Below are 21,381 nucleotides of genomic sequence, written 5' to 3'. Positions count from 1 at the left end.
TTCTTTTGAATCTCCATTTTGCTTGTTATTGAAGTCGTCTTGCTATGAAGTCGTCTTGGCCTAAAGGATAAGACGTCCGGTGCATTCGTGTTGAGCGATGCACCGATGTTCGAATCCCCCAGGCGGGGGTACCAATTTTTCTAATGAAATACGTACTCAACAAATGCTCACGATTGACTTCCACGGTGAAGGAATAACATCGTGTAATAAAAATCAAACCCGCAAAATGATAATTTGCGTAATTACCGGTGGTAGGACCTCTTGTGAGTCCGCACGGGTAGGTACCACCGTTTTACCTATTTCTGCCGTGAAGCAGCAATGTGTTTCGGTCTGAAGGGTTAGGGCAACCATACTGAGATCTTAGAACTTATATTTCAAGGTGGGTGGCGCATTTACGTTGTAGATGTCTATAGGCTCCAGTAACCACTTAACACCAGCTGGGCTGTGAGCTCGTCCACCCATCTAAGCAATAAAAAAAAAAAGATTTAATGTCAGTATTCTGCCCATTGAGTTTCTCGCCACAACAATTCGGAGAATAATTATAAATTAATAATAGCAATAATAAATAATGCCAGTCTCGTGTTTCACCCAGTGCCAATTAAAGAGAAATTTAAACAAGAAAATAAATCTATTTTCTTTAACGAATTTCCTTCAAGTTTTCCTTGTGAAAATAAAGCTTGTTATTCTCTTTTTATTATAGGTTCTCGTAAAAAATTGAATTCAAAATATGCCTGGTTAATTAAGTTGTTGTGTTGTAGTTCAATAATTGTAAATAGACATGCTTTAAAAAAAAAACGACTTCAAATAGAAAAAAAGTGATATTCCAAAACAAATTAATATACACTAAAAACAATAATCATAGAAATCGGTTGGCGTGATATTGAGTTATTCATCTATTTGTCGCGCACGTACTTAATGCAAATTCATGGATACCATTATCAGGACTGGACTAAATTGAAATGGGACCACACGGGAAGCGTCAACTTTCTAATAAAAAAAGAATCATCAAAATCGATTCACTCAGTCAAAAGTTATGAGGTAACAAAAAAAAAACATAGTCGAATTGGGAACTTTTTGAAGTCTGTTAAAAAATCGCAACTACGGGTCATCGAACTTCCTAATTTCTTGAATGTTATGTGATGTTCTCGTTGAGTCTACGCAATGTATGTATGAGTCCAGTAGGTAGGTCAGAGATTTTTGGACCGTCGTAGTCGGCGAGATCATAAGATAGTATTCCTATGTGAGTACAACGATCCGCTAATACTTTTTTATTTTTTATTTTATTGCTTTGATGGGTGGAGGAGCTCACAGCCCACCTGGTGTTGAGTAGTTACTGGAGCCCATAGGCATCTATAACGTAAATTCGCCACCCACCTTGAGATATAAGTTCTAAGGTCTCAAGTATAGTTACAACGGCTGCCCCACCTTTCAAACCGAAACGCATTACTGCTTCACGGCAGAAATAGGCAGGGTTGTGGTACCTACCCGCGCGGACTCACAAGAGGTACTACCACAAAATCGTATCTCTATCGATAAAAAATATATAGGATTGAAACAGCACCCCTACCTATTGTCCGTAAAAAGAATTAATTTCAGTAACACGAATTAATTTTCGTTACTTTCGTTTCCCAATCGAATAATCACGTTCTCGAAACTCGAAACTCATAATCGAGAGCACGAAAATTGTTTTGAAATGCGGTAACGTAAATCTCGAAGGCTGTCTGGCTATCGAGTACTACCGTCTAATCGAGGACTCGATACATTTACATTACGAATACGATAGATTTTTGTGCTCGACGTACTGTTTTATTTAACGCTTCTATTTAATTACCATTTTAACACTTTAGTACAATTAATTTTCGTGCTTCTTAGTTTAATAATAACAAAATTTCATACCACAACTGTTCATATCTTATTTTACTTTTTAGGCACGAAATTTCTAAAAATCTGAGCTGATGCTGACAACATCAAAGGCATCGACTACTAACATTTCATGTTTCTATTCGATGCCTTAGTTTTGGCTTTGCGTTTATGAATTATTCAATAATTACTCAGGACAATAACTATATTGTAAACTCGCCCGCATCGCTGGGCATTTAAAATTAACATTATTATTTATTGTCATTATTATTAGGGAGTCCCAACACACATAAATATTAGCCTATCCATTAAGTACGTGTATTTTCTACTTGGATACCAAGTTTCAAGTCAATCGGATGCATGTTCAGTAGTTATAACGGAACATCCGTAAAAACGACTGTAGATTTATATATTAGTATAGACTGGTGGTCCCGCAATAGTCGAAATTCGACTACAATTAATTGAAATTATAAGTTTTTACACTATTATGATTCTATTTTCAAAGACTATTTCATAAATCACAAATTTCGCCAAGACTACACTATAGAAAAATATTAATAAAGAAAAACAATATTTAATCTATTCTCAATTTGACCACAGACGTCAAGAACAAAAGTTTGACAATAAATAAATAGTATTCATGCGTGTGTGCGTCAAATACACGGTAGTGTGTGTAATGTTTTTTTTATTGATTTAACGTATTATTAAGCATATGTAATTTAAAAAAATATTAACATACTGCACCCCTTTTCTATATTCTCTATAAGTGTGGGATATCTCATTTTCCTCTGTCCGCGCAATTTTCTTAAAAAGGGATACAAAGTTTTTCCTTCACGTATTAATATATTGATATTTCATGAATTATACAGAGAATTGAGATTCATGTAATTATTTGGGTTATAATTTCGCCCCAACAGTGGAGATGGTCGGCATTACGGGCGTCAACTCGTATTTGCTGCAGAATCTCAATCAGATCATAGCGGCCGGCATGGGGGGCTCGATGTTGGGTCAGTTCTCACAGCAGCTGCCCCCCTGGGCTGGACAGATCAAGCCCGGAATGTGGCACCAGGATAAGGTAGTATGAGTTTTGTTTTACTAGCGAGAACACTCGCCAAATACCACTCTCAACCCTGACATGCTATAAATCCACTGGAGAACAAATATGTCAAGGCGACAAACTAGAGCAGTTAAGCACTCCTGAGTACACTCCAACCTACTTTTTTATTGCGTAGATAGGTCACAGCCCACCTGGTGTTAAGTGGTTACCAGAGCCCATATACATCTACAACGTAAATGCGCCACCCACTTTGAGATATGAGTTCTAAGATCTCAGTATATTTACAACGGCTGCCCTTCAAACCGAAACGTATAACCTACCCGTGCGGACTCACAGGACCTTCTACCATCATTAACTTTCAACCTGGTGCTAAATCCGCTACTTTTGGAAAAAATACTCCTTGGGGATGATTGATGTAGGCAGTACAGGCCAAGTGATGAGTTGGGACAGTGACATCACCATTATAATAATCTAAATATGTTGAGTATTATCTGCAGATGCCAGGAGAGGAAGAGGAAGTGGACGATGAAGAAATGGGCGTCGCAGAAACGTATGCGGACTATATGCCGCCAAAGGGTGCGTTACTGTAATATGTAGATATCCTTCTAATAATACTTCACTATAGCAAATTGTTACATGTAATAAATGTAGATCCAAGAAAAGTGATTAAAAAGACACTAAATTTAATGGATCCTGAAAGTTTGGTATGATGGACTTGTAGATTGTTATAATTGTCAATGTCATTAAATAGCAAATTCGACGTTTGCGGTGGTCACTTGAGCCCATAGACAAGATAGAAGCTGCCGCTCACTTTAAAATGCAAAAGTAAATATCCAGTTGCTCTGCGTAGCGGCTCTGCTATTCTTCAAATTAGATAGAGCAGCCTTTCCCAAAGCGGGCGATAACGCCCCTCGTGGGCACTGCAGGCCTAAAGGGGGGTAAGAGACTCAGAAAAAAAAAAGGGCGTTGTGTAGAGGCTTGGGAGGCGATTTGTAATTTTATCTAGGAGGACTCTGAGACACCGACTGAGCTCTCGCTGTAGAGGTTTTTAAGTAGGTGAAAAAATGGGGGCGCAAAAAAATACTTTATTCTCAAACTGGGCAGTAGGCAAAATAAGTTTGGGAGCCCCTGAATTAGATCATACGGTAGCTCGTCTGCAGGAACAGGTCGGGTTTACCCTGAGACACAGCCCACTGAGTTTCTCGCCGGATCTTCTCATTCCGCCTATTTCTGCCGTGAAGCAGTAATGCGTTTCGGTTTGAAGGGTGGGGCAGCCGTTGTGACTATACTGAGACCTTAGAACTATATCTCAAGGTGTGTGGCGCATTTACGTTGTAGATGTCTATGGGCTCCAGTAACCACTTAACACCAGGTGGGCTGTGAGCTCGTCCACACATCTAAGCAATAAAAAAAAAAAAAAAAGTGGGTCGCGTTTCCGATCCGGTGGTAGATTCTGCAAAGCACGGCTCTTGCTAGGGTTCGTGTTAGCAACGTCATCAGGTTTGAGCCCCGTGAGCTCACCTACGAGTTAAGGCGACGCTGATATAGCCTCTCAAGGCTATCATTAGGAAAAAAAAGGTCGGGTCGCGGTACCGCCCCGCGAGTAGACCGTACACCGTATCACGAACGATGATTCTTCTCTCAACAGTGAAATTAGGTAGAAAACACCCGGATCCTGTGGTGGAGACGGCGTCGTTGTCGTCCGTGGAGCCGGTGGACGTGACGTACAAGCTGAGTCTGCCGGACGAGACGATCCGGGGCGGGCTGCTGTCGGCCTTGCAGCTGGAGGCCGTGGTGTACGCGTCGCAGGCCCACGAGCACACGCTCCCGGACGGAACCAGGGCGGGCTTCCTCATAGGTGAGAGACGACCTGACCTCTTGTGAGTACGCGCGGGTAGGTACCACCGCCCTGCCTATTTCTGCCGTGAAGCAGTAATGCGTTTCGGTTTGAAGGGCGGGGCAGCCGTTGTAACTATACTGGAGACCTTAGAACTTATATCTCAAGGTGGGTGGTGCATTTACGTCGTAGATGTCTATGGGCTCCAGTAACCACTTAACACCAGGTGGGCTGTGAGCTCGTCCACCCATATAAGCAACAAAAATAAAAAAAAAGCTGTCATTGACTCGTTTAGGTGACGGTGCGGGCGTGGGCAAAGGTCGTACCATAGCCGGCATTATATTCGAGAACTACATCAAGGGTCGGAAGCGAGCCATATGGGTGTCCGTCTCCAACGACCTCAAGTACGACGCCGAGAGGGACCTCCGGGACATCGGAGCCGGGAAAATTGAAGTCTACCCTCTCAATAAGGTAATCTATTTAGGAAGTGGCTTGTCTGTGTGTCCGGGACTACTAATGTCCACAAGGTTATGCGGTATGTTTGTTATGCGGTAGGCAGCGGCTTGGCTCTGTCCCTGGCTTTGCTGTAGTCCATGGGCGACAGTAACCACTCACCATCAGGTGGGCCGTAATCTCGTATGGCTGCAAAGGCAATGAAAAAAAAAATTAAGACTTTAGTGAATGAAGAGGTTAAGTACCATTTATAAGATTTTTGAGTTTTTACATTGAATGAAAGTGACCTTAAAACACCAGGTTTAAAGGCTATTTTTAGAAATTACATGTGATAAAGGAGTTATGTACGAAGACAAAGTACAAGTAAAAAAAGTTTGTCGTTTTCTCAAAATTAACAGTATCATATCCCCTTCATCCACTCATGTCTTCAATTGAATATGCAATTTCGAAAAGGGCACATCTCTGAAAATGAAAAATGTTCAGGAAATGAAAAAAACTGATTATTTTTTAAAGCAGTGTAAAATTTTAAATACCATCCGGCTATGGAATGAGCTCCCCTCCACGGTGTTTCCCGAGCGCTATGAAATGTCCTTCTTCAAACGAGGCTTGTGGAGAGTATTAAACGGTAGGCAGCGTCTTGGCTCTGCCCCTGGCATTGCTGACGTCCATGAGCGACGGTAACCACTCACCATCAGGTGGGCCGTTTGCTCGTCTGCCTATACGGCAATAAAAAAGAAAAAAATATATATTAACTTTGAGATATATTTTAGTGTTAATTAGCAATTGAAGATTACTGGAATTATTATAAAATGGGTGTAGGTAAGCCTCAAAACTACATGTAGATGAAAAGACGTATTTGACAAAATATGCGACATGTGTCCTTTTCGAAATTGCATATTCAATTGTAATCAATAACTTTAATATTTACTCGTTTGCTTAAATTGACAGATCAGTGACCATTACCCATAGCTCTGGTAGAATTGCTACTGCTGTTACTATAGCTAATAACACTACCAATACCGACTTTTATCAACACCGTGTCATAAGCGTTGGGCAGTGTCGCTCGCATGACTAGCCCTGATAATACTGTCGCGAAGAAGTCGTGAAGTGGTGGGACTTCAAGGACTTTAAGCGGGTGGTTACATTGGTACTGTGGTGTAGACCTCGGACATCACTAGATCAATACAAAAGCTGCTTAAAAACTAGTTTGAAATATGTACTTTTCCATCACATTTTTTTTTGTATTCTGATCTATTTTATTTTGTTATTGGGTTAAATCTATAAGAACTAGTACAATAAATTGAAAATATCAAATGAATAAAAACAATGAAAATTACCCAGCGCGTTCACTAACGGTCATCACACAAAAGTTGCACCGGTCATCGTCCTTGCCGAACCTTTCCCTTGCGACGAAGGGATCGAGTAAATTAATCCATAGACACGGCCCACTGAGTTTCTCGCCGGATCTTCTTAGTGGGTCGCGTTTCCGATCCGGTGGTAGATTCTGCGAAGCACGACTCTTGTTAGGGTTCGTGTTAGCAACGTCGTCAGGTTTGAGCCTCGTGAGCTCAGCAAATCTAGAATAACTCCTCGCGGGTTACTAGAATGGGTAGGAAAAAAAAAGTTGCACCTACCCACTGATTGGTCGCTGCGCTGTTCAGTTCAAGTACGCGAAGATCTCGTCGGCCGTGAACGGCAACGTGAAGAAGGGGGTCGTGTTCGCCACCTACTCCTCGCTCATCGGCGAGACCGCCAGCAACAACACCAAGTACAGGTCCAGGCTGAAGCAGCTGCTGCAGTGGTGCGGGGAGGACTTTGACGGAGTTGTATCCTTTCCAAAGAACACATTAGAATTTTTTTTTGTTGTTCCTTAGATGTGAGAACGAGCTCACAGCACACCTGGTGTTAAGTGGTTACTGGAGCCCATAGACATCTAAGACGTAAATGCGTCACCCACCTTGAGATATGAGTTCTAAGGTCTCAAGTATAGTTACAACGGCTGCCTCACCTTTCAAACTGTAACGCATTACTGCTTCGCGGCAGAAATAGCCAAGGTGGTGGTACCTACCCGCGCACACTCACAAGACGTCCTACCACCAGTAAAACACAGGAGTAACGTTTAGTCAGAGGGCTCTGAGCCCCAACGCTTGCAACACCCGACAATTTAATTTACTGGTGGTAGGACCTCTTGTGAGTTTGCGCGGGTAGGTACCACCGCTCTGCCTATTTCTGCTGTAAACCAGTAATGCGTTTCGGTCTGAAGGGTAGGGCAGCCGTTGTAACTATACTGAGATCTTAGAACTTATATCTCAAGGTGGTTGACGCATTTACGTTGTAGATGTCTATGGGCTCCAGTAACCCTTAACACCAGGTGGGCTGTGAGCTCGTCCAACCAACAAAGCAATAAATAAAAAAATTCTTTAACTAAAGAAACTCAGATCGTTTTCGACGAGTGTCACAAGGCAAAGAACCTCTGCCCCGTCGGTTCCGGGAAGGCGACGAAGACAGGTCTGACGGCCCTCGAGCTGCAGAACAAGCTGCCCAAGGCGAGGGTGGTGTACGCGTCCGCCACCGGGGCCTCGGAGCCCAGGAACATGGCGTACATGGTGCGCCTCGGGATATGGGGGGAGGGGACGCCCTTCCCGACCTTCATGGACTTCATTAATGCTGTGGAGAAGAGGTACGTGAGGGGCCCGATGTGAGGGATACGGGTGGCACTTGTCTATTAACGTACAGAAGCGAGTCAGTGAATGAATTGTCGTTCTGGTATCTGGATGAATTTTTTTTTTTTTTGCATAGATCAGCGATCGGGGAACCGGGGTAAATTACCCCAAATGGGTAAAATGAAGTTTAGGGGGATAAAAATGAAACTTTTGTGAGTAAAAAGTATATATTGAAGTGAAACTTCTTTAGAATCGTTAAATTTTTAGTCATTGTTTTCTTTTCAAAATTATGATGGGGCTATAAGTATGAATATGATACTAAAAAGAAGCGATTTAGTTTTTTTTGTTTGTTTTTTCGGCATGGGGTTCATTCGCCAGATCACAATCCATCTGGTGTTAAGTGGTTACTCGGGCGCATAGACATCTGCAACGTAAATGCGCCACCCACCTTGAGATATCAGTTCTAAAGTCTCCGTATAGTTACATGAATGGTTTAATTTTAAATTAGGACAGCTGACAGACCTACGTAAACCTTTATATTGCAACAGTGAAGCAATAGATGTGAGTTTTAAATAATAGAGCGAGAGAGAAACCAAACATTAACATTAGCAGGAGCTAATGACTGACTGATTAAATTTATAAAATGAGTTTGTTTTAGATTGCTCGGTGAAGTAGTACAAATCGACTTCTCGCATTAAAACTGTTTAATCTCAAAACTTACTAAATTTTTCAGGAGAGTGTTTTATAGGCTTAACATATGATATTTTTAATATTAATCATCTTTGCATAATTTATTTTTTAGTTTTTACCAATTACATTATCTGTCTTTTAAAGTAAGATAAAATTATATATTAATTTTGTTTATAGTAGTTAAATATACGTAGGTAAACTAAAAAAAAAAAAAAGCTGAACTTCTCTTTTGACAGTATTTATGAGAAAAACACTGGTGATACCAAATGATTCCGCATATTAACTCAATTTCGAATATTTTTGGAATTTGTACATTTTTAATGCGAAAACACGAAATGTGACAAAAGGAATACATTAGATAGGGATTATATAGTGAACTTATAATAATAATTGAATGAATGAATGAATAATTATTTAATTAATAAATTAATTTGTTTACATTTAATTCCTCTTATACGATTGTGGTTTATTTTCATAAAAAGTACTCAGACATATGTTTTAAAAAAATCAAAATTCACGTTACTTAGAAATTTTTTGCTTTTTTTTTAAATTTTAACTGAAAAAATCCATAATGAGAATGACGTTTGCGATGACGACAGAGGCGTGGGCGCCATGGAGATAGTGGCGATGGACATGAAGCTGCGCGGGATGTACATAGCGCGCCAGCTGTCCTTCCACGGAGTGTCCTTCCGCATCGAGGAGGTGCCGCTCTCCGACGCCTTCAAGGAGACCTACGACAAGAGCGTCGCGCTGGTCGGTGCCACTCTACTTACCTTCACTCCTGTAGCTTCTATATACCTGTGTTTTGAATTTAGATATCCTTGGGATTAGGAAAAGGATAAGTTTTAGGACTCACTCTGTATTTCGTTGATGCACTATTCAATTTTCTCACTGGCGATAGCTCTATGTGCTGATTGATCAACAAATCACAATTTTATCGTTTTTGCACCGGCGCCATGTTTTAGTTTTTTTTACACACTCATTCGCGCCGTTTTTACACGCGTGTAGTTTTTCTTGTAGTGTCAACAGATGGCGTGGATAGGGGATTGAAGAAGGAAAAGGAAGTCCCAACAACCTGTGCTGGCTGAAGTTAACTTTTTTTAAATGCTTAGATGGGTGGACGAGCTCACAGCACAGGTGTTAAGTGGTTACCGGAGCCCGGACATCTACAACGTAAATTCCGCCACCCACCTAGAAATATAATTTGCGTAATAACTGGTGGTAGGACCGCGCGTTGTAAGTCCGCGCGGGTAGGTACCACCACGCTGCCTATTTCTGCTGTGAAGCAGTAATGCGTTTCGGTTTGAAGGGCGGAGCAGCCGTTGTAACAATACTGAGTAGTATACTAGTACTGAGTTCCTTTCCGTCAGAGCCAACGTGAAAATGTGCGATACCGAAATTGAAATTGCTCTAAGCGCTTTTACAGTACTGAGCGCGTATAATTTATATTTGTTATTGAAAAAAAAAAGAAAAAGTCACGTCAAAGGAGATGGTGGATGACATCGCGAAATGCACACTTGACGCGTGTTGCAACAGGACTAAGCAAAGCACCAACGTGTGGACGGATTGCGAACGTTGGCACAGGTTCTTTTGATAAAACCGGCACACTCGACGGCCAAATACCAACGATGGCTCCAACGTTACGGCCAATGCTATTTTCTAGATCCACACGTTGGGCGAGTGGCGTTGAGGCTTATGTTAGGGCCAACGTGTGGAGCTGGCGTTAATCGCGCCTCTCACTCGCACCTTTATTCCCCTCTCGCTCACTCTCCGCGGAGCCGGACAACTTGAGGTTATCGTGCGTTCGCTTGCTGCAGTGGGTGGAGGCCATGCAGCGGTTCACGGAGGCCGCCGAGCTGATAGACGCGGAGTCGAGGATGAGGAAGACCATGTGGGGACAGTTCTGGTCTGCCCATCAGAGGTTCTTCAAGTACCTGTGTATTGCCGCTAAGGTATGTGTCCTTACTGTTTCAATCTATCGTCGTTGTCAAACCAAAATCTGCTATGTGCAAAGACTCTATTTTGAATTAACGAGTAAAAACATTTTCGTATAAAATTTTATATGAAGGTGAATTTTTAAGAACTATATCAAATGAAAGCTCTAGATAAATATTAAAGCTATAGACACATAAAAGTTTTTTATGCGGAAGATAGGGCTGTGAACTATACGAAAAGGTCAAAAAGTAAAAATCTCAAAAAGTGCACATAGCAGATTTTGGTTTGACAACGACGATATTCAATTATAATGCGGCGTGGTTGACTCTTTTTATCATTATAAGTTCTGTTTAATGTTGCAATCCCTGAAAACCGAATATTAACTACTAATATAGAATAGGACATACATATTGACAGAAACATTGTCAGCGCCACCACGACAAATCTGACAAGAGTGTCCGATTTTTAATGTTGGTTTAGTTTAAATGACGGTCAGTTTTAATGATAAGCGTGATCAGTGTGCTTAGTGCGAGTTTTTTAACGTTCTCGATAGCGTAAAAGTTAACTAAAATTTTTATGCAGTTGGAACGTTTGCCTACGTTTGCCGCTAGGGGCGCTGTTGAGTTAACTTTTACGCTATCGAGAACGTTAAAAAACTCACTAATCACACCGACAGCAACACAGACAGAGGCTTGAGAGGCTCTTTAAGGTTTCCCTACGACATATCTGCCTCATTTGGTCTTCGGTTCTGACTGGAGAACTTTTCGTTGGCTATTTGCACAAACAGTGCAATTATAATGTCAAATCAAATTAGTTCTTTTTTGGTTCACTTTTGTAGATGCTGTTACCGATTGTGACGTCAATAATAAAGAACTAATACACAGTAATGAAAGACACCGTTTATTCCGTAAGATGGTACATGTGTTTACATAAAGACCGGCGCCGGGCAACTGGTGTAGCGTAATGCAATAATTGCATCCGCATGCGCTTACGTGTCCCTACATTCTTTATATGACGTTTGCGAATGTGTTCAGGTGAACCACGCCGTGGTGACCGCCCGCGAGGCCGTGAAGTGCGGCAAGTGTGTCGTCATCGGCCTGCAGAGCACCGGGGAGGCGCGCACCCTCGACCAGCTCGAGAGGGACGACGGGGACCTCACGGACTTCGTGTCCACCGCCAAGTCAGTGCACCACACACCTCGACCCGGCGGGAGGCAGTGTACTCGCAATACTTCATTACACTTGAGTCCAAAATGTCGTCACTTCCAGGGGGGTGCTGCAGACGCTTGTGGAGAAGCACTTCCCGGCGCCCGACCGAGACCGCATCAACCGGCTGCTCGGGCTCGGCGCCAACAGGCCGCCGCCCCCCGCGCACGCCGCGCCCCCCGCGCCCCCGCACAACGGCACCAACGGTCGGGACGACGACGCCAACACGTCCAAGAGAAAGTGTGAGTCGTTGTGTCACGCTCACTGTTATTTTTTGTATATCTTAATGGAGCTGCAGCACAGATCGTGACTTAATGCCAACCACTATATTTTAACGTTATTAGAGTGACGTGTGAATGACTTCACCATCTGTCTGTGGTTAAGTTGTTTTCGAAGCAGAGTCTTGTGCACAGTTTCAGTACATCAGTACACCCTGTATAAACACAAATATATTGAGTTCATGTACAGGGTGCTCGGATAGCACAGACCGCATGACGTCATACTATGCTGTGCTGTCGAATGCAAGTCAGAATTAGATAAAGGTCTCGTCTCCAGTGACGTCACGCCAGCAAGCGAACGCCGCGGCCAAGCGCGCCCGCGGGGGCTCCTCGTCCGACGAGTTCGTCCGCGGCGGCTCCTCCGACGAGCTGGAGATGGAGTCGGACGAGGAGCAGCAGCGGGCCGGCTCCGACTCCGACCTCAGCGACTTCAACCCCTTCAGGGGCGGCAGCGACAGCGACGACGGTACGACGCCACCACATCATGCATTGCGTACTTTCTTAATGTTCAACCAACTTTCACTACTAGTAATTATTATGATTATTATATTTTATTGCTTAGATGGGTGGACGAGTTTACAGCCCACCTAGCGTTAAGTGGTTCTACAACGTAAATGCGCCACCCACCTTGAGATAAGTTCTAAGGTCTCAAGTATAGTTACAACGGCTGCCCCACCCTTCAAACCGAAACGCATTACTGCTTCACGGCAGAAATCGGCAGGGTGGTGGTACCTTGCGGTAGGCAGCGGCTTGGCTCTGCTCCTACATTACTGAAGTCAATGAGCGACGGTAACCACTCACCATCAAGTGGGCTTTATGCTCGTCTGCCTACAAGGGCAATAAAAATAAATAAAAAATCTACCCCGCGGACTCACAAGAGGTCCTACCAACAGTAAATGATGAAAAGATCTATATTAAATAAAATTTAACTGTTATTACAAAAAAAACTTGCCAACTAGACGCGACAAGCTTCGAACTGTGAGGTCTGTTCAGTGCGCTTAATAAATTATAATTTAGTATAGATGAAAAATTTGCAAAGGTTGTACATTCAATAAAGGCGAAGAACCAATCAGTTCCCCGAGGAGGTAAATTGAAATTAAAACTGAGTGTTATATATGCGCTGGCTGCACACGAGTCTGAGGAAAAGGCAGATGGGAGTAGGGGATGTAATATGCGCCCTCTAGCGAGCTTAGTCTTACTACTCTTACTCACCTCCATGTAATCCTTGCAGAACCCTGGCTGAATCGCAAAAAGAAACCAAAGAAGAAGAAGGCTGCATCTCCCAAGAAGAAGACCTCGACCACGCAGGACAAGATTGAGAACATGTTCACCCGCAAGAACAGCGCGCCCCCCGCCCCCACCCTCACCGTCACCACCAGCTCCGGCGCCAGCCTCACCGGGACGCCGGTCGGCACCAACGGCCTGTACCTAGGTCAGTTGACCACTCGCACTCGGTACCACAAGCCCCGGTCACCGTCCTCGTCGAACCCGTCGCTTGCGACGAAGGGCTCGACGAGTAAATTAACTCTCAGACACGGCCCACTGAGTTTCTTGCCGGATCTTCTCAGTGGGTCGCGTTTTCGGTCCGGTGGTAGACTCATTCGCGAAGCAGCTGCTCTCTAGTTGTTGGGTCTTCCTTGGAGGCGCTCGGGTAGCTGTTGGCAAGTCCCGCCCGTTCTGGCTGAGCCCGTGCTCACCTACCTGTCCTTGTAAACTGGAAAGGCTTCAGGGCCACCGGTAAACTCTCAATCATAAAAAAAAGGAATACTTGCAGCTCCGTGGTATCTACTTGGGTTGGATCACAAACTATCCCCAGACTCGTATTTAAGGTAGGATTCCGTGGTGAGTTCTGTTCTGGAGAATAGGATGACCACAAGAGCTGCAGGTCAGCGTCGGATAGGGAGATGCAGGAGTCCAGGGTCACGGATCCGTAGCTTCTGTGGTGCCAAAAATCTCACCGCGCTTTGGTCTTGGGTTCAGTGCCAATTTCTATAAGTGTGTACCTAGTGCAGTTGTTGCTACACTTGCTAAATCCTGCGTCTGTTTTTCAATAGTTTTAATAGTAAATATTTACTAAGAAATTGCATATAAAAAAGGATAATTTTACTGGTAGGTCTTATTGTAAACCTGCACTGTTCCCACCGACCTGACTCTTGTGAACAATCTTCATTTTAGACTCCGACCTCATGTCTTGGGAAGATTGGCGGCAGTCCTGTAGTGATGTCCATGGACTCCAGCCTCGACGTTGTCCCCAGGTCGCAGCCGCAGCAGCGCGCCGCCCCGGTCGGCAATCGAGCGCGCGTGCAGCATGAAGGAGGAGCTGCTGGCGGCCGTGCACCGGCTGGGCCGCCGCCTGCCGCCCAACACGCTCGACCAGCTCGTCGACGAACTGGGGGGCACCGACAACGTGGCAGAGGTAACCACTAGAGGAATCCACTGAAAATATAAAACCATACGCACCTTTGAAACTCATTTCCCTCATTTCAATCATTTTAGTAATAATTCACATGCATCAAGTTGCACGCGCACCGTTTTTTCTAGTACATTATATTATTATTTTTATTGCTTAGGTGGGTGGACGAGTTTACAGTCCACCTGGTGTTGAGTGGTTACTGGAGCCCATAGACATCTACAACGTAAATGCGCCACCCACCTTAAGATATAAGTTTTAAGGTCTCAAGTATATCACTTGTTTTGGTATCAAGGAGTCATGATGACTAAAAGCAGTTCACAAAACAGCCTTTTGGTTAAACTAAAATTAGAATTAAACCAAAAGTAATTTTGACAGATGACAGGTCGTAAAGGGCGCGTGGTCCAAACAGAAGATGGACAGATTTTGTACGAGAGCCGATCCGAGGCGGACGTGCCGCTCGAGACCCTGAACCTGACTGAGAAGCAGAGGTTCATGGACGGCGAGAAGGACGTGGCCATCATCTCTGAGGCCGCCTCCAGTGGTATCTCATTACAGAGTGATCGGAGGTAAATTGGGTGTTACTGGTGGTAGGACCTCTTGTGAGTTAGCGCGGTTAAGTACCACCACCTTGCCTATATCTGCCGTGAAGCAGTCATGCGTTTGGGTTTGAAGGGCGGGGCAGCCGTTGTAACTATACTGAGACCCTAGAACTCATATCTCAAGGTGGGCGGCGCATTTACGTTGAAGATGTCTATGGGCTCCAGTAACCACTTTACACCAGGTGGGCTGTGAGCTCGTCCACCCACCTAAGCAATAAAAAAAAAGTGTACCAACCGTTGTTATTCTATCCCTGTTACCGCCCTTTGCGTTGAAATGAACAGTGATCTTGAAGAGAGTAAATGTCCTATGAAGAGGTTGTCCTATTATATGTCGACTGTATCGGTGTGCATGTGCAGTGTGCCAGCTATGACCTACTTGGAACAAATAATGACCTGTGCAAGTTGTTTGGTAGCTTTAGATTTAATGAAACCACTATCCGAGAAAATAGCTAGCGGACGCACGAGGTCGTTGACCCGCGCGTCAGCTGATTGTTATTTGTCATACATTGAGTGACATTCAACAAAAATACACTTTTAATTTTCGTTGCATTGAGCCGGGAGTCCCCAATACTGTCACATAATGTATGGTCTTCTCTTCCAACACTATAGGCTGATATAATAGGTGATTATTGTATCTTGTGACAGGGCGAGGAATCAGAGGCGACGAGTTCACATCACACTAGAGCTGCCGTGGTCCGCGGACAGAGCCATACAACAGTTCGGTTAGTTAATGGAACATATTCACTTGGTAACGGTAGAGTGCATGAGTCATAGAGACGGAATACAACCACCCACCCAAAACCTTTCATTGGAAGGGATTAGTAAGGGAGCTGGGTTGGTTGAGTTGGTCATAAAACCATAGAGTTAACTCATTGAGTCATCATCATTCTCCTGCCCTTCTCCCAGTCACCTGGGGTCGGCGCAACATGTTTTCTCCTTCCATACTCCTCTATCATATACCATTACTTCGCTCACTCCCCTCCTACCCATATCGTTTTTCACGCAATCCATCCATTTCTTCTCAGGTCTACCTCTTTCTCTATATTCTTCCACATTCATAGTTAACATTCTCTTACCAACCTCATTTTCATTTCGTCTCATTACATGTCCATACCATCCCAAACGCGCACTTCTCAGCTTCTCTGTCACAGGTGCCACTTTCAGACTTCCTCTAACATATTCATTCCATATTCTATCCATTCTCGTTACTCCACGCATCCATCGCAACATTCGCATCTCTGCTGCATGCAATCGCCTTTCATCAGTCAGTTCAGTTAACTCATTGAGTGTATACGTTGTCCCCAGGGCGGACCCACCGCTCCAACCAGGTGAACGCCCCGGAGTACATATTCCTGATCTCGGACCTGGCCGGGGAGAGGCGGTTCGCGTGCACCGTCGCCAAGCGCCTGGAGTCGCTGGGTGCCCTCACGCACGGGGACCGCAGGGCCACCGAGACCAGGGACCTGTCGCAGTTCAACATCGACAACAAGTATGGTCAGTCCTCTCTTCTGTACCCCGGACTCTTCGAGGGGGACCGTTAGGGGTTACGCTTTTAGAAACCTTTTTTCTTAAGATATTAAAATTAATATTAAATTATATTCCACACTAGCGACCCGCTCTCGCTTCGCTTTGGAAATTTTAGATTTTATTATTGATAGCTAAGTCCCGCGATGTTACTGCGAGGCAAAGCTAGTCAAAAAAAATTAGCCAAAGTTACTCCTTACATCATCGGCTACCTATCAGTTAGTCTCGTCAAAGTCGGTCCAGTCTTACCAGAGATTAGCCGGAACAAACAGACAGACAAAAATTGTAAAAAATGTTATTTTGATGTATGTACCGTATATATATTCATATGCATGTAGTAAAAAGCGCAAATTTCAGTACTACAAACAGACACTCTAATTTTATTTATATGTATAGATATGTACTGTGGTATACATAATTACGCATTTAGTAAAGAGCAGTTATTTTATTATTACAAACAGACACCCCAATTTTATTTATTTGTATAGATTAGGTTAAATACATATTTTTGTGTAGTACTAAAACTTTTCCATCAAATCATTGCATTATGCCCCGGGTCGGAGTCCAGGAGGGGTGCACGGGTACCGGTTCATTGTGAGGTGGTGGTCCGCAGGTCGCACGGCGCTGGAGGCGGTGATGCGAGCCATCATGAAGTACGAGACGCCGCTGGTGCCCGCGCCCGCCGACTACCACGGAGACTTCTTCCAGGACGTGGCCAGCGCGCTCGTCGGCGTGGGGCTTATCGTCAACAGCGACGCCGCGCCGGGCGTGCTCGCGCTCGACAAGGTGATGTCCCTGGTCTACTGTTGCTGGCGTTCAAGGACGACATTTTATAGAGTGACGAATTTGTTGAACAGTGAACAGTTTAGTGGTGGTAGGACCTCTTGTGAGTCCGCACGGGTAGGCACCACCACCCTGCCTATTTCTGCCGTGAAGCAGTAATGCGTTTCGGCTTGAAAGGTGGGCCAGCCGTTGTGACTATACTGAGTGAGACCTTAGAACTTATATCTCAAGGATGGTTTACGTTGTAGATGTCTATGGGCTCCAGTAACCACTTAACACTAGGTGAGCTGTGAGCTCGTCCATCCACCTAAGCAATAAAAAACAAAACAAAAAACAAATTTAAAACAAGTGATTCTCTAACAGGACTATAACAACATGTCGAAGTTCTTGAACAGGATATTGGGCATGCCGGTGGAACTGCAGAACAGACTCTTCAAATACTTCACGGACACGCTCGCCGCCGTTATGGAACAAGGTAACTTGAGTGAACTAGTTGCTGGCTTCTTATATTCACCAAGATAATTTATCATTACGGACACGTCCTTACGGATCCATCAGATCCAATAACCTTTGCATTAGACGCCTTCAGCTCTAACACTAGGAGCAGGCTTAGGGACCCCGGTAACCGTACTCGTCGAACTCGACAAAGAGTTCGCCGTGCAACGTAACCCATGCATCAGCTCGCTGAATTTCTCGCCGGATCTTCTCAGCGGGTCGCGATTCCGATCCGGTAGTAGATTCATTCGCGAAGCAGCTACTCTTGAGTTGTTAGGTCTCCTTCAGAGGCACTCAGGCAGCTGTTAGGAAATCCCACCCCTCCTGGCTGAACCATTGCTCGCCCACCTGTCCTGGTGAAACTGGAAAGGCCTCAGGGCCACCAGTAATCCTTCAATTATAAAAAAAAAGCATTACGGAGTCATGAAGCTGAAATAGCAATAAAAATAACATTTATTTGCCAACTTAATTATGGAATAAATAAAAAATAGCAGGCACGTAATGTAAAGTGTACAAAATGGGCCCTAAAGTCACCACTACACCGTCTGTCGGTCAGGATTTTATTTTTTATTTATTTATTATACTTTATGCACAAAACAAAAGTTGTACACGGACTTAATGCCATGAGAATTCTCTTCCAGTCGACCATAGGGTGGTGCAGAGATAATGCATGGTAGGTGCATTAACAAAAGAATAACAAACAATAAAAAAAATACAAAATCAAAACAAAAATCTTCCTTAAAGTAACATCTCAGTGTTGTAGAATACACGTAATGTTAGATATAGGTACTTATATAGATTACATATGACTTATGTATAAATAAACATACTACAATTTAATATACCTATGTATAAAATAATAAAATACATACATACACATAATTACACACAATACAATATACATGTAAAGCAATAATATATAAATACATATGAAAATACACAATATAGTACTAGCTGACCCAGCAGACTTTGTAGTGCCTCAATCGATAAATAAAAGACCTAAACTTTTGTACAAAATAAACTTAAAACAAAAGGAATCAGTCCGAGGGGGGACACGTCATCAGGAAAAATAAAATTGTTATTTTTATTTAATTCCGAGCATTTTCATATTTATCTACCTTTTAAACCTTTTCTGGACTTCCACAAATAATTCAAGATCAAAATTAGCCAAATCGGTCCAGCCGCTCTCGAGTTTTAGCGAGACTAACGAACAGCAATTCATTTTTATATATATAGATTATTTATCTTCAAAGTATACTCGTAAAATGTGGTGTACGTGCCGTTGTTCCTCAGCGAAGAGAAGCGGGCGGTTCGACCTGGGCATCCTGGACCTGGGCAGCGCGGGCGAGACCGTGCGGCGCCTGCGCTGCGTGCGCTTCCTGCGCCGCCACGCCACCGGACGCGCGCCCGTCGAGCTGCACACCGTCTCCTCCGAGGTGCCTTTTTTCTTTGTTTTTTTATTGGATAGGTGGACGAGCTCACAGCCCATCTGGTGTTAAGTGGTTACTGGAGCCCATAGACATCTACAACGTAAATGCGCCACCCACCTTGACATATAAGTTCTCAAGTATAATTACAACGGCTGCCCCATCCTTCAAATCGAAACGCATTATTGCTTCACGGCAGAAATAGGAAGAGTGGTGGTAACTACCCGCGCGGACTCACAAGAGGTCCTACCTCTAGTATTGAAGGTGGTGGTACCTACCAGTGCCTCCATGCTTACCAGCTCTACTAACACAATTGAGATCCCTAAAAGCATAATAAACGTATACACAAAGTGGGCGACGGTAAACTAATTAATGAGATGTACCCGCCGGTTGTACAACTATTTTTTTGTTAATAGCTATTTATGGGCTGTAGTATGATTAAATAAGGGGTTATTTTTTAAAATAACTGTGAGTAAAGTCGAATTGCGATTATGTGCGACCAGTACTCATATAAGAATTAAGCTCATATAAACCCGATCTATAGAAATAAAATTGTCGCAAGCGTTAATTTCAAACTGAGCATTGTGTTGTACGATGACGTCACCCTACACAGAAAACCTCTCAATTCGGACAGAAAATTATATACTCTTACATAATTATCTTAGATTTCAGTTTATGATACCAGAATTATGGTATTTGATTTGTTATAATTCCAATTAAAGTTGTATAATAATAATAATATAATAATATAAAAGCCTTTATACAGACGCAAAAAGGATATATACAAATAATAAATTTAAATTAACGACTCTGCCGAGTCGATGACATCGACAACTTCATCTGTTTGCCCAATAGCTTAATAAATTAAAGTTTTAGTTGAAAATAAACATCCATTTAACGAAAGTTTTATTACTCCTCAGCGTGGCATGGAATGGACTGAGGCTCTGGAGAAGCACTCGGAGCTGACGGGCCCCAAGGAGGGCTTCTACCTGTCGCAGCAGGCCCGCAACAGCAAGCACACCGCTGTGCTCTGCGCCGCCGCGCTCACCAACTCCAAGAAGGACAAGCTCAGCAAGAAGGACCTCATGTTTCAGATATACAGGTGCGCTATAGTCTCCGGGCTGTCTTCAGCTGTGAGATCGTATGATGAACAAGAAATTAAAAAAATATAATACTACAATGCCCTTAGCTTTTGTTCCTGTCGTCAATTCAAGACACTAGTATATTGTTACGCGCCGAGGTTTGGGATAAATAAAATTACACCGAAGTATAAACTAAAAACTGTATTCAACACTTAGAACACTTAAAACACTCAACAAGTACTTTAAAACTCTCAATTCGCTTCAGGTGATCCGTTCGCTGTTTCGCTTCGAGTAGTTACGATTACTGACTGACTGCGTGCCATTCCTACATCGCTTTTATAACCGATACCACATTCCTAGAATTATCGAGAATATTCCACACATATCTGGTATTGTGTTTCCGCTATCTGACAATAGATGGCGTTGTACTTCTCGAGCGTTCTAGGTGCTACGAGATCCTTCGACTATTCGGCGATAGATGGCGTTACTCTTACCGGCGTACCAATATTTTCGCAGGCCGAACACTGGTCTGCAGCTGCGGCTGGAGTCGCTGGCGGAGATCGAGAAGAAATACCGCAAGGTGGATGCGGACGAGGCGGAGAGCTGGTGGCGCGCGCAGCACGCGGCGTCGCTGCGGGTGTGCTCGCACGCGTACTGGCGGGACTCGTGCCGCGCCGCCGACTGCGAGGTGGGGCTGCGGCGCCGCCTGCACCACGTGCTGGCCGGCTCCGTGCTGGCCGTGTGGGCGCGCGTGGAGGCCACGCTGGCCGCGCGCTCGCAGCTGCACAAGATGCAGGTCGTGCGCATCAAGACCGACGACGGACTCAAGATTGTCGGTACGCACACCTCCGCCGCCGGTGACGTCATCAGCGGCTTTAGTTCAGAACTTGAAAATTGATTTTTAATTCAAATTAAATGGAAAACTGTTACTCAACTCTGTTAGGGTACGTCTGCCCCTCCCAGGGTTCTATACTGGTGGTAGGACGTCTTGTGAGTGTCCGCACGGGTAGGTACAACCACCATTAGCAATAGTAGCTCATTTTGAGCGCATACCATGTGCACCACCGCATGTGGACCACA

General features: G+C 44.0%; 1 protein-coding gene across 2 annotated transcripts in view; it reads left to right on the top strand.

Annotated features, from left to right (window-relative positions):
- The window catches only part of sno (Protein strawberry notch), a 39,198-nt gene that overhangs the window by 11,608 nt on the left and 6,209 nt on the right, over nt 1–21,381 (top strand). For both annotated transcript variants that reach the window (XM_028173521.2, XM_089733824.1), the window contains 21 exons: nt 2,778–2,935; nt 3,415–3,493; nt 4,566–4,775; nt 5,050–5,225; nt 6,869–7,033; nt 7,646–7,887; nt 9,160–9,313; nt 10,378–10,512; nt 11,530–11,675; nt 11,764–11,942; nt 12,256–12,444; nt 13,210–13,410; nt 14,234–14,394; nt 14,767–14,957; nt 15,636–15,712; nt 16,296–16,484; nt 17,128–17,300; nt 17,661–17,772; nt 19,086–19,228; nt 20,140–20,321; nt 20,818–21,137. In XM_028173521.2, the coding sequence (XP_028029322.2) occupies nt 2,778–2,935; nt 3,415–3,493; nt 4,566–4,775; nt 5,050–5,225; nt 6,869–7,033; nt 7,646–7,887; nt 9,160–9,313; nt 10,378–10,512; nt 11,530–11,675; nt 11,764–11,942; nt 12,256–12,444; nt 13,210–13,410; nt 14,234–14,394; nt 14,767–14,957; nt 15,636–15,712; nt 16,296–16,484; nt 17,128–17,300; nt 17,661–17,772; nt 19,086–19,228; nt 20,140–20,321; nt 20,818–21,137 (3,582 nt within the window). The remainder of the gene's footprint in view (nt 1–2,777; nt 2,936–3,414; nt 3,494–4,565; nt 4,776–5,049; nt 5,226–6,868; nt 7,034–7,645; nt 7,888–9,159; nt 9,314–10,377; nt 10,513–11,529; nt 11,676–11,763; nt 11,943–12,255; nt 12,445–13,209; nt 13,411–14,233; nt 14,395–14,766; nt 14,958–15,635; nt 15,713–16,295; nt 16,485–17,127; nt 17,301–17,660; nt 17,773–19,085; nt 19,229–20,139; nt 20,322–20,817; nt 21,138–21,381) is intronic.

Source organism: Bombyx mandarina, chromosome 16 (genome assembly GCF_030267445.1).
Source record: "Bombyx mandarina strain Sakado chromosome 16, ASM3026744v2".
In the NCBI taxonomy this organism is placed as follows: Eukaryota; Metazoa; Arthropoda; class Insecta; order Lepidoptera; family Bombycidae; genus Bombyx; species Bombyx mandarina.
The sequence above is the reverse complement of the archived record's forward strand: the minus strand, read 5'-3'. Positions and strand labels throughout refer to the sequence as shown.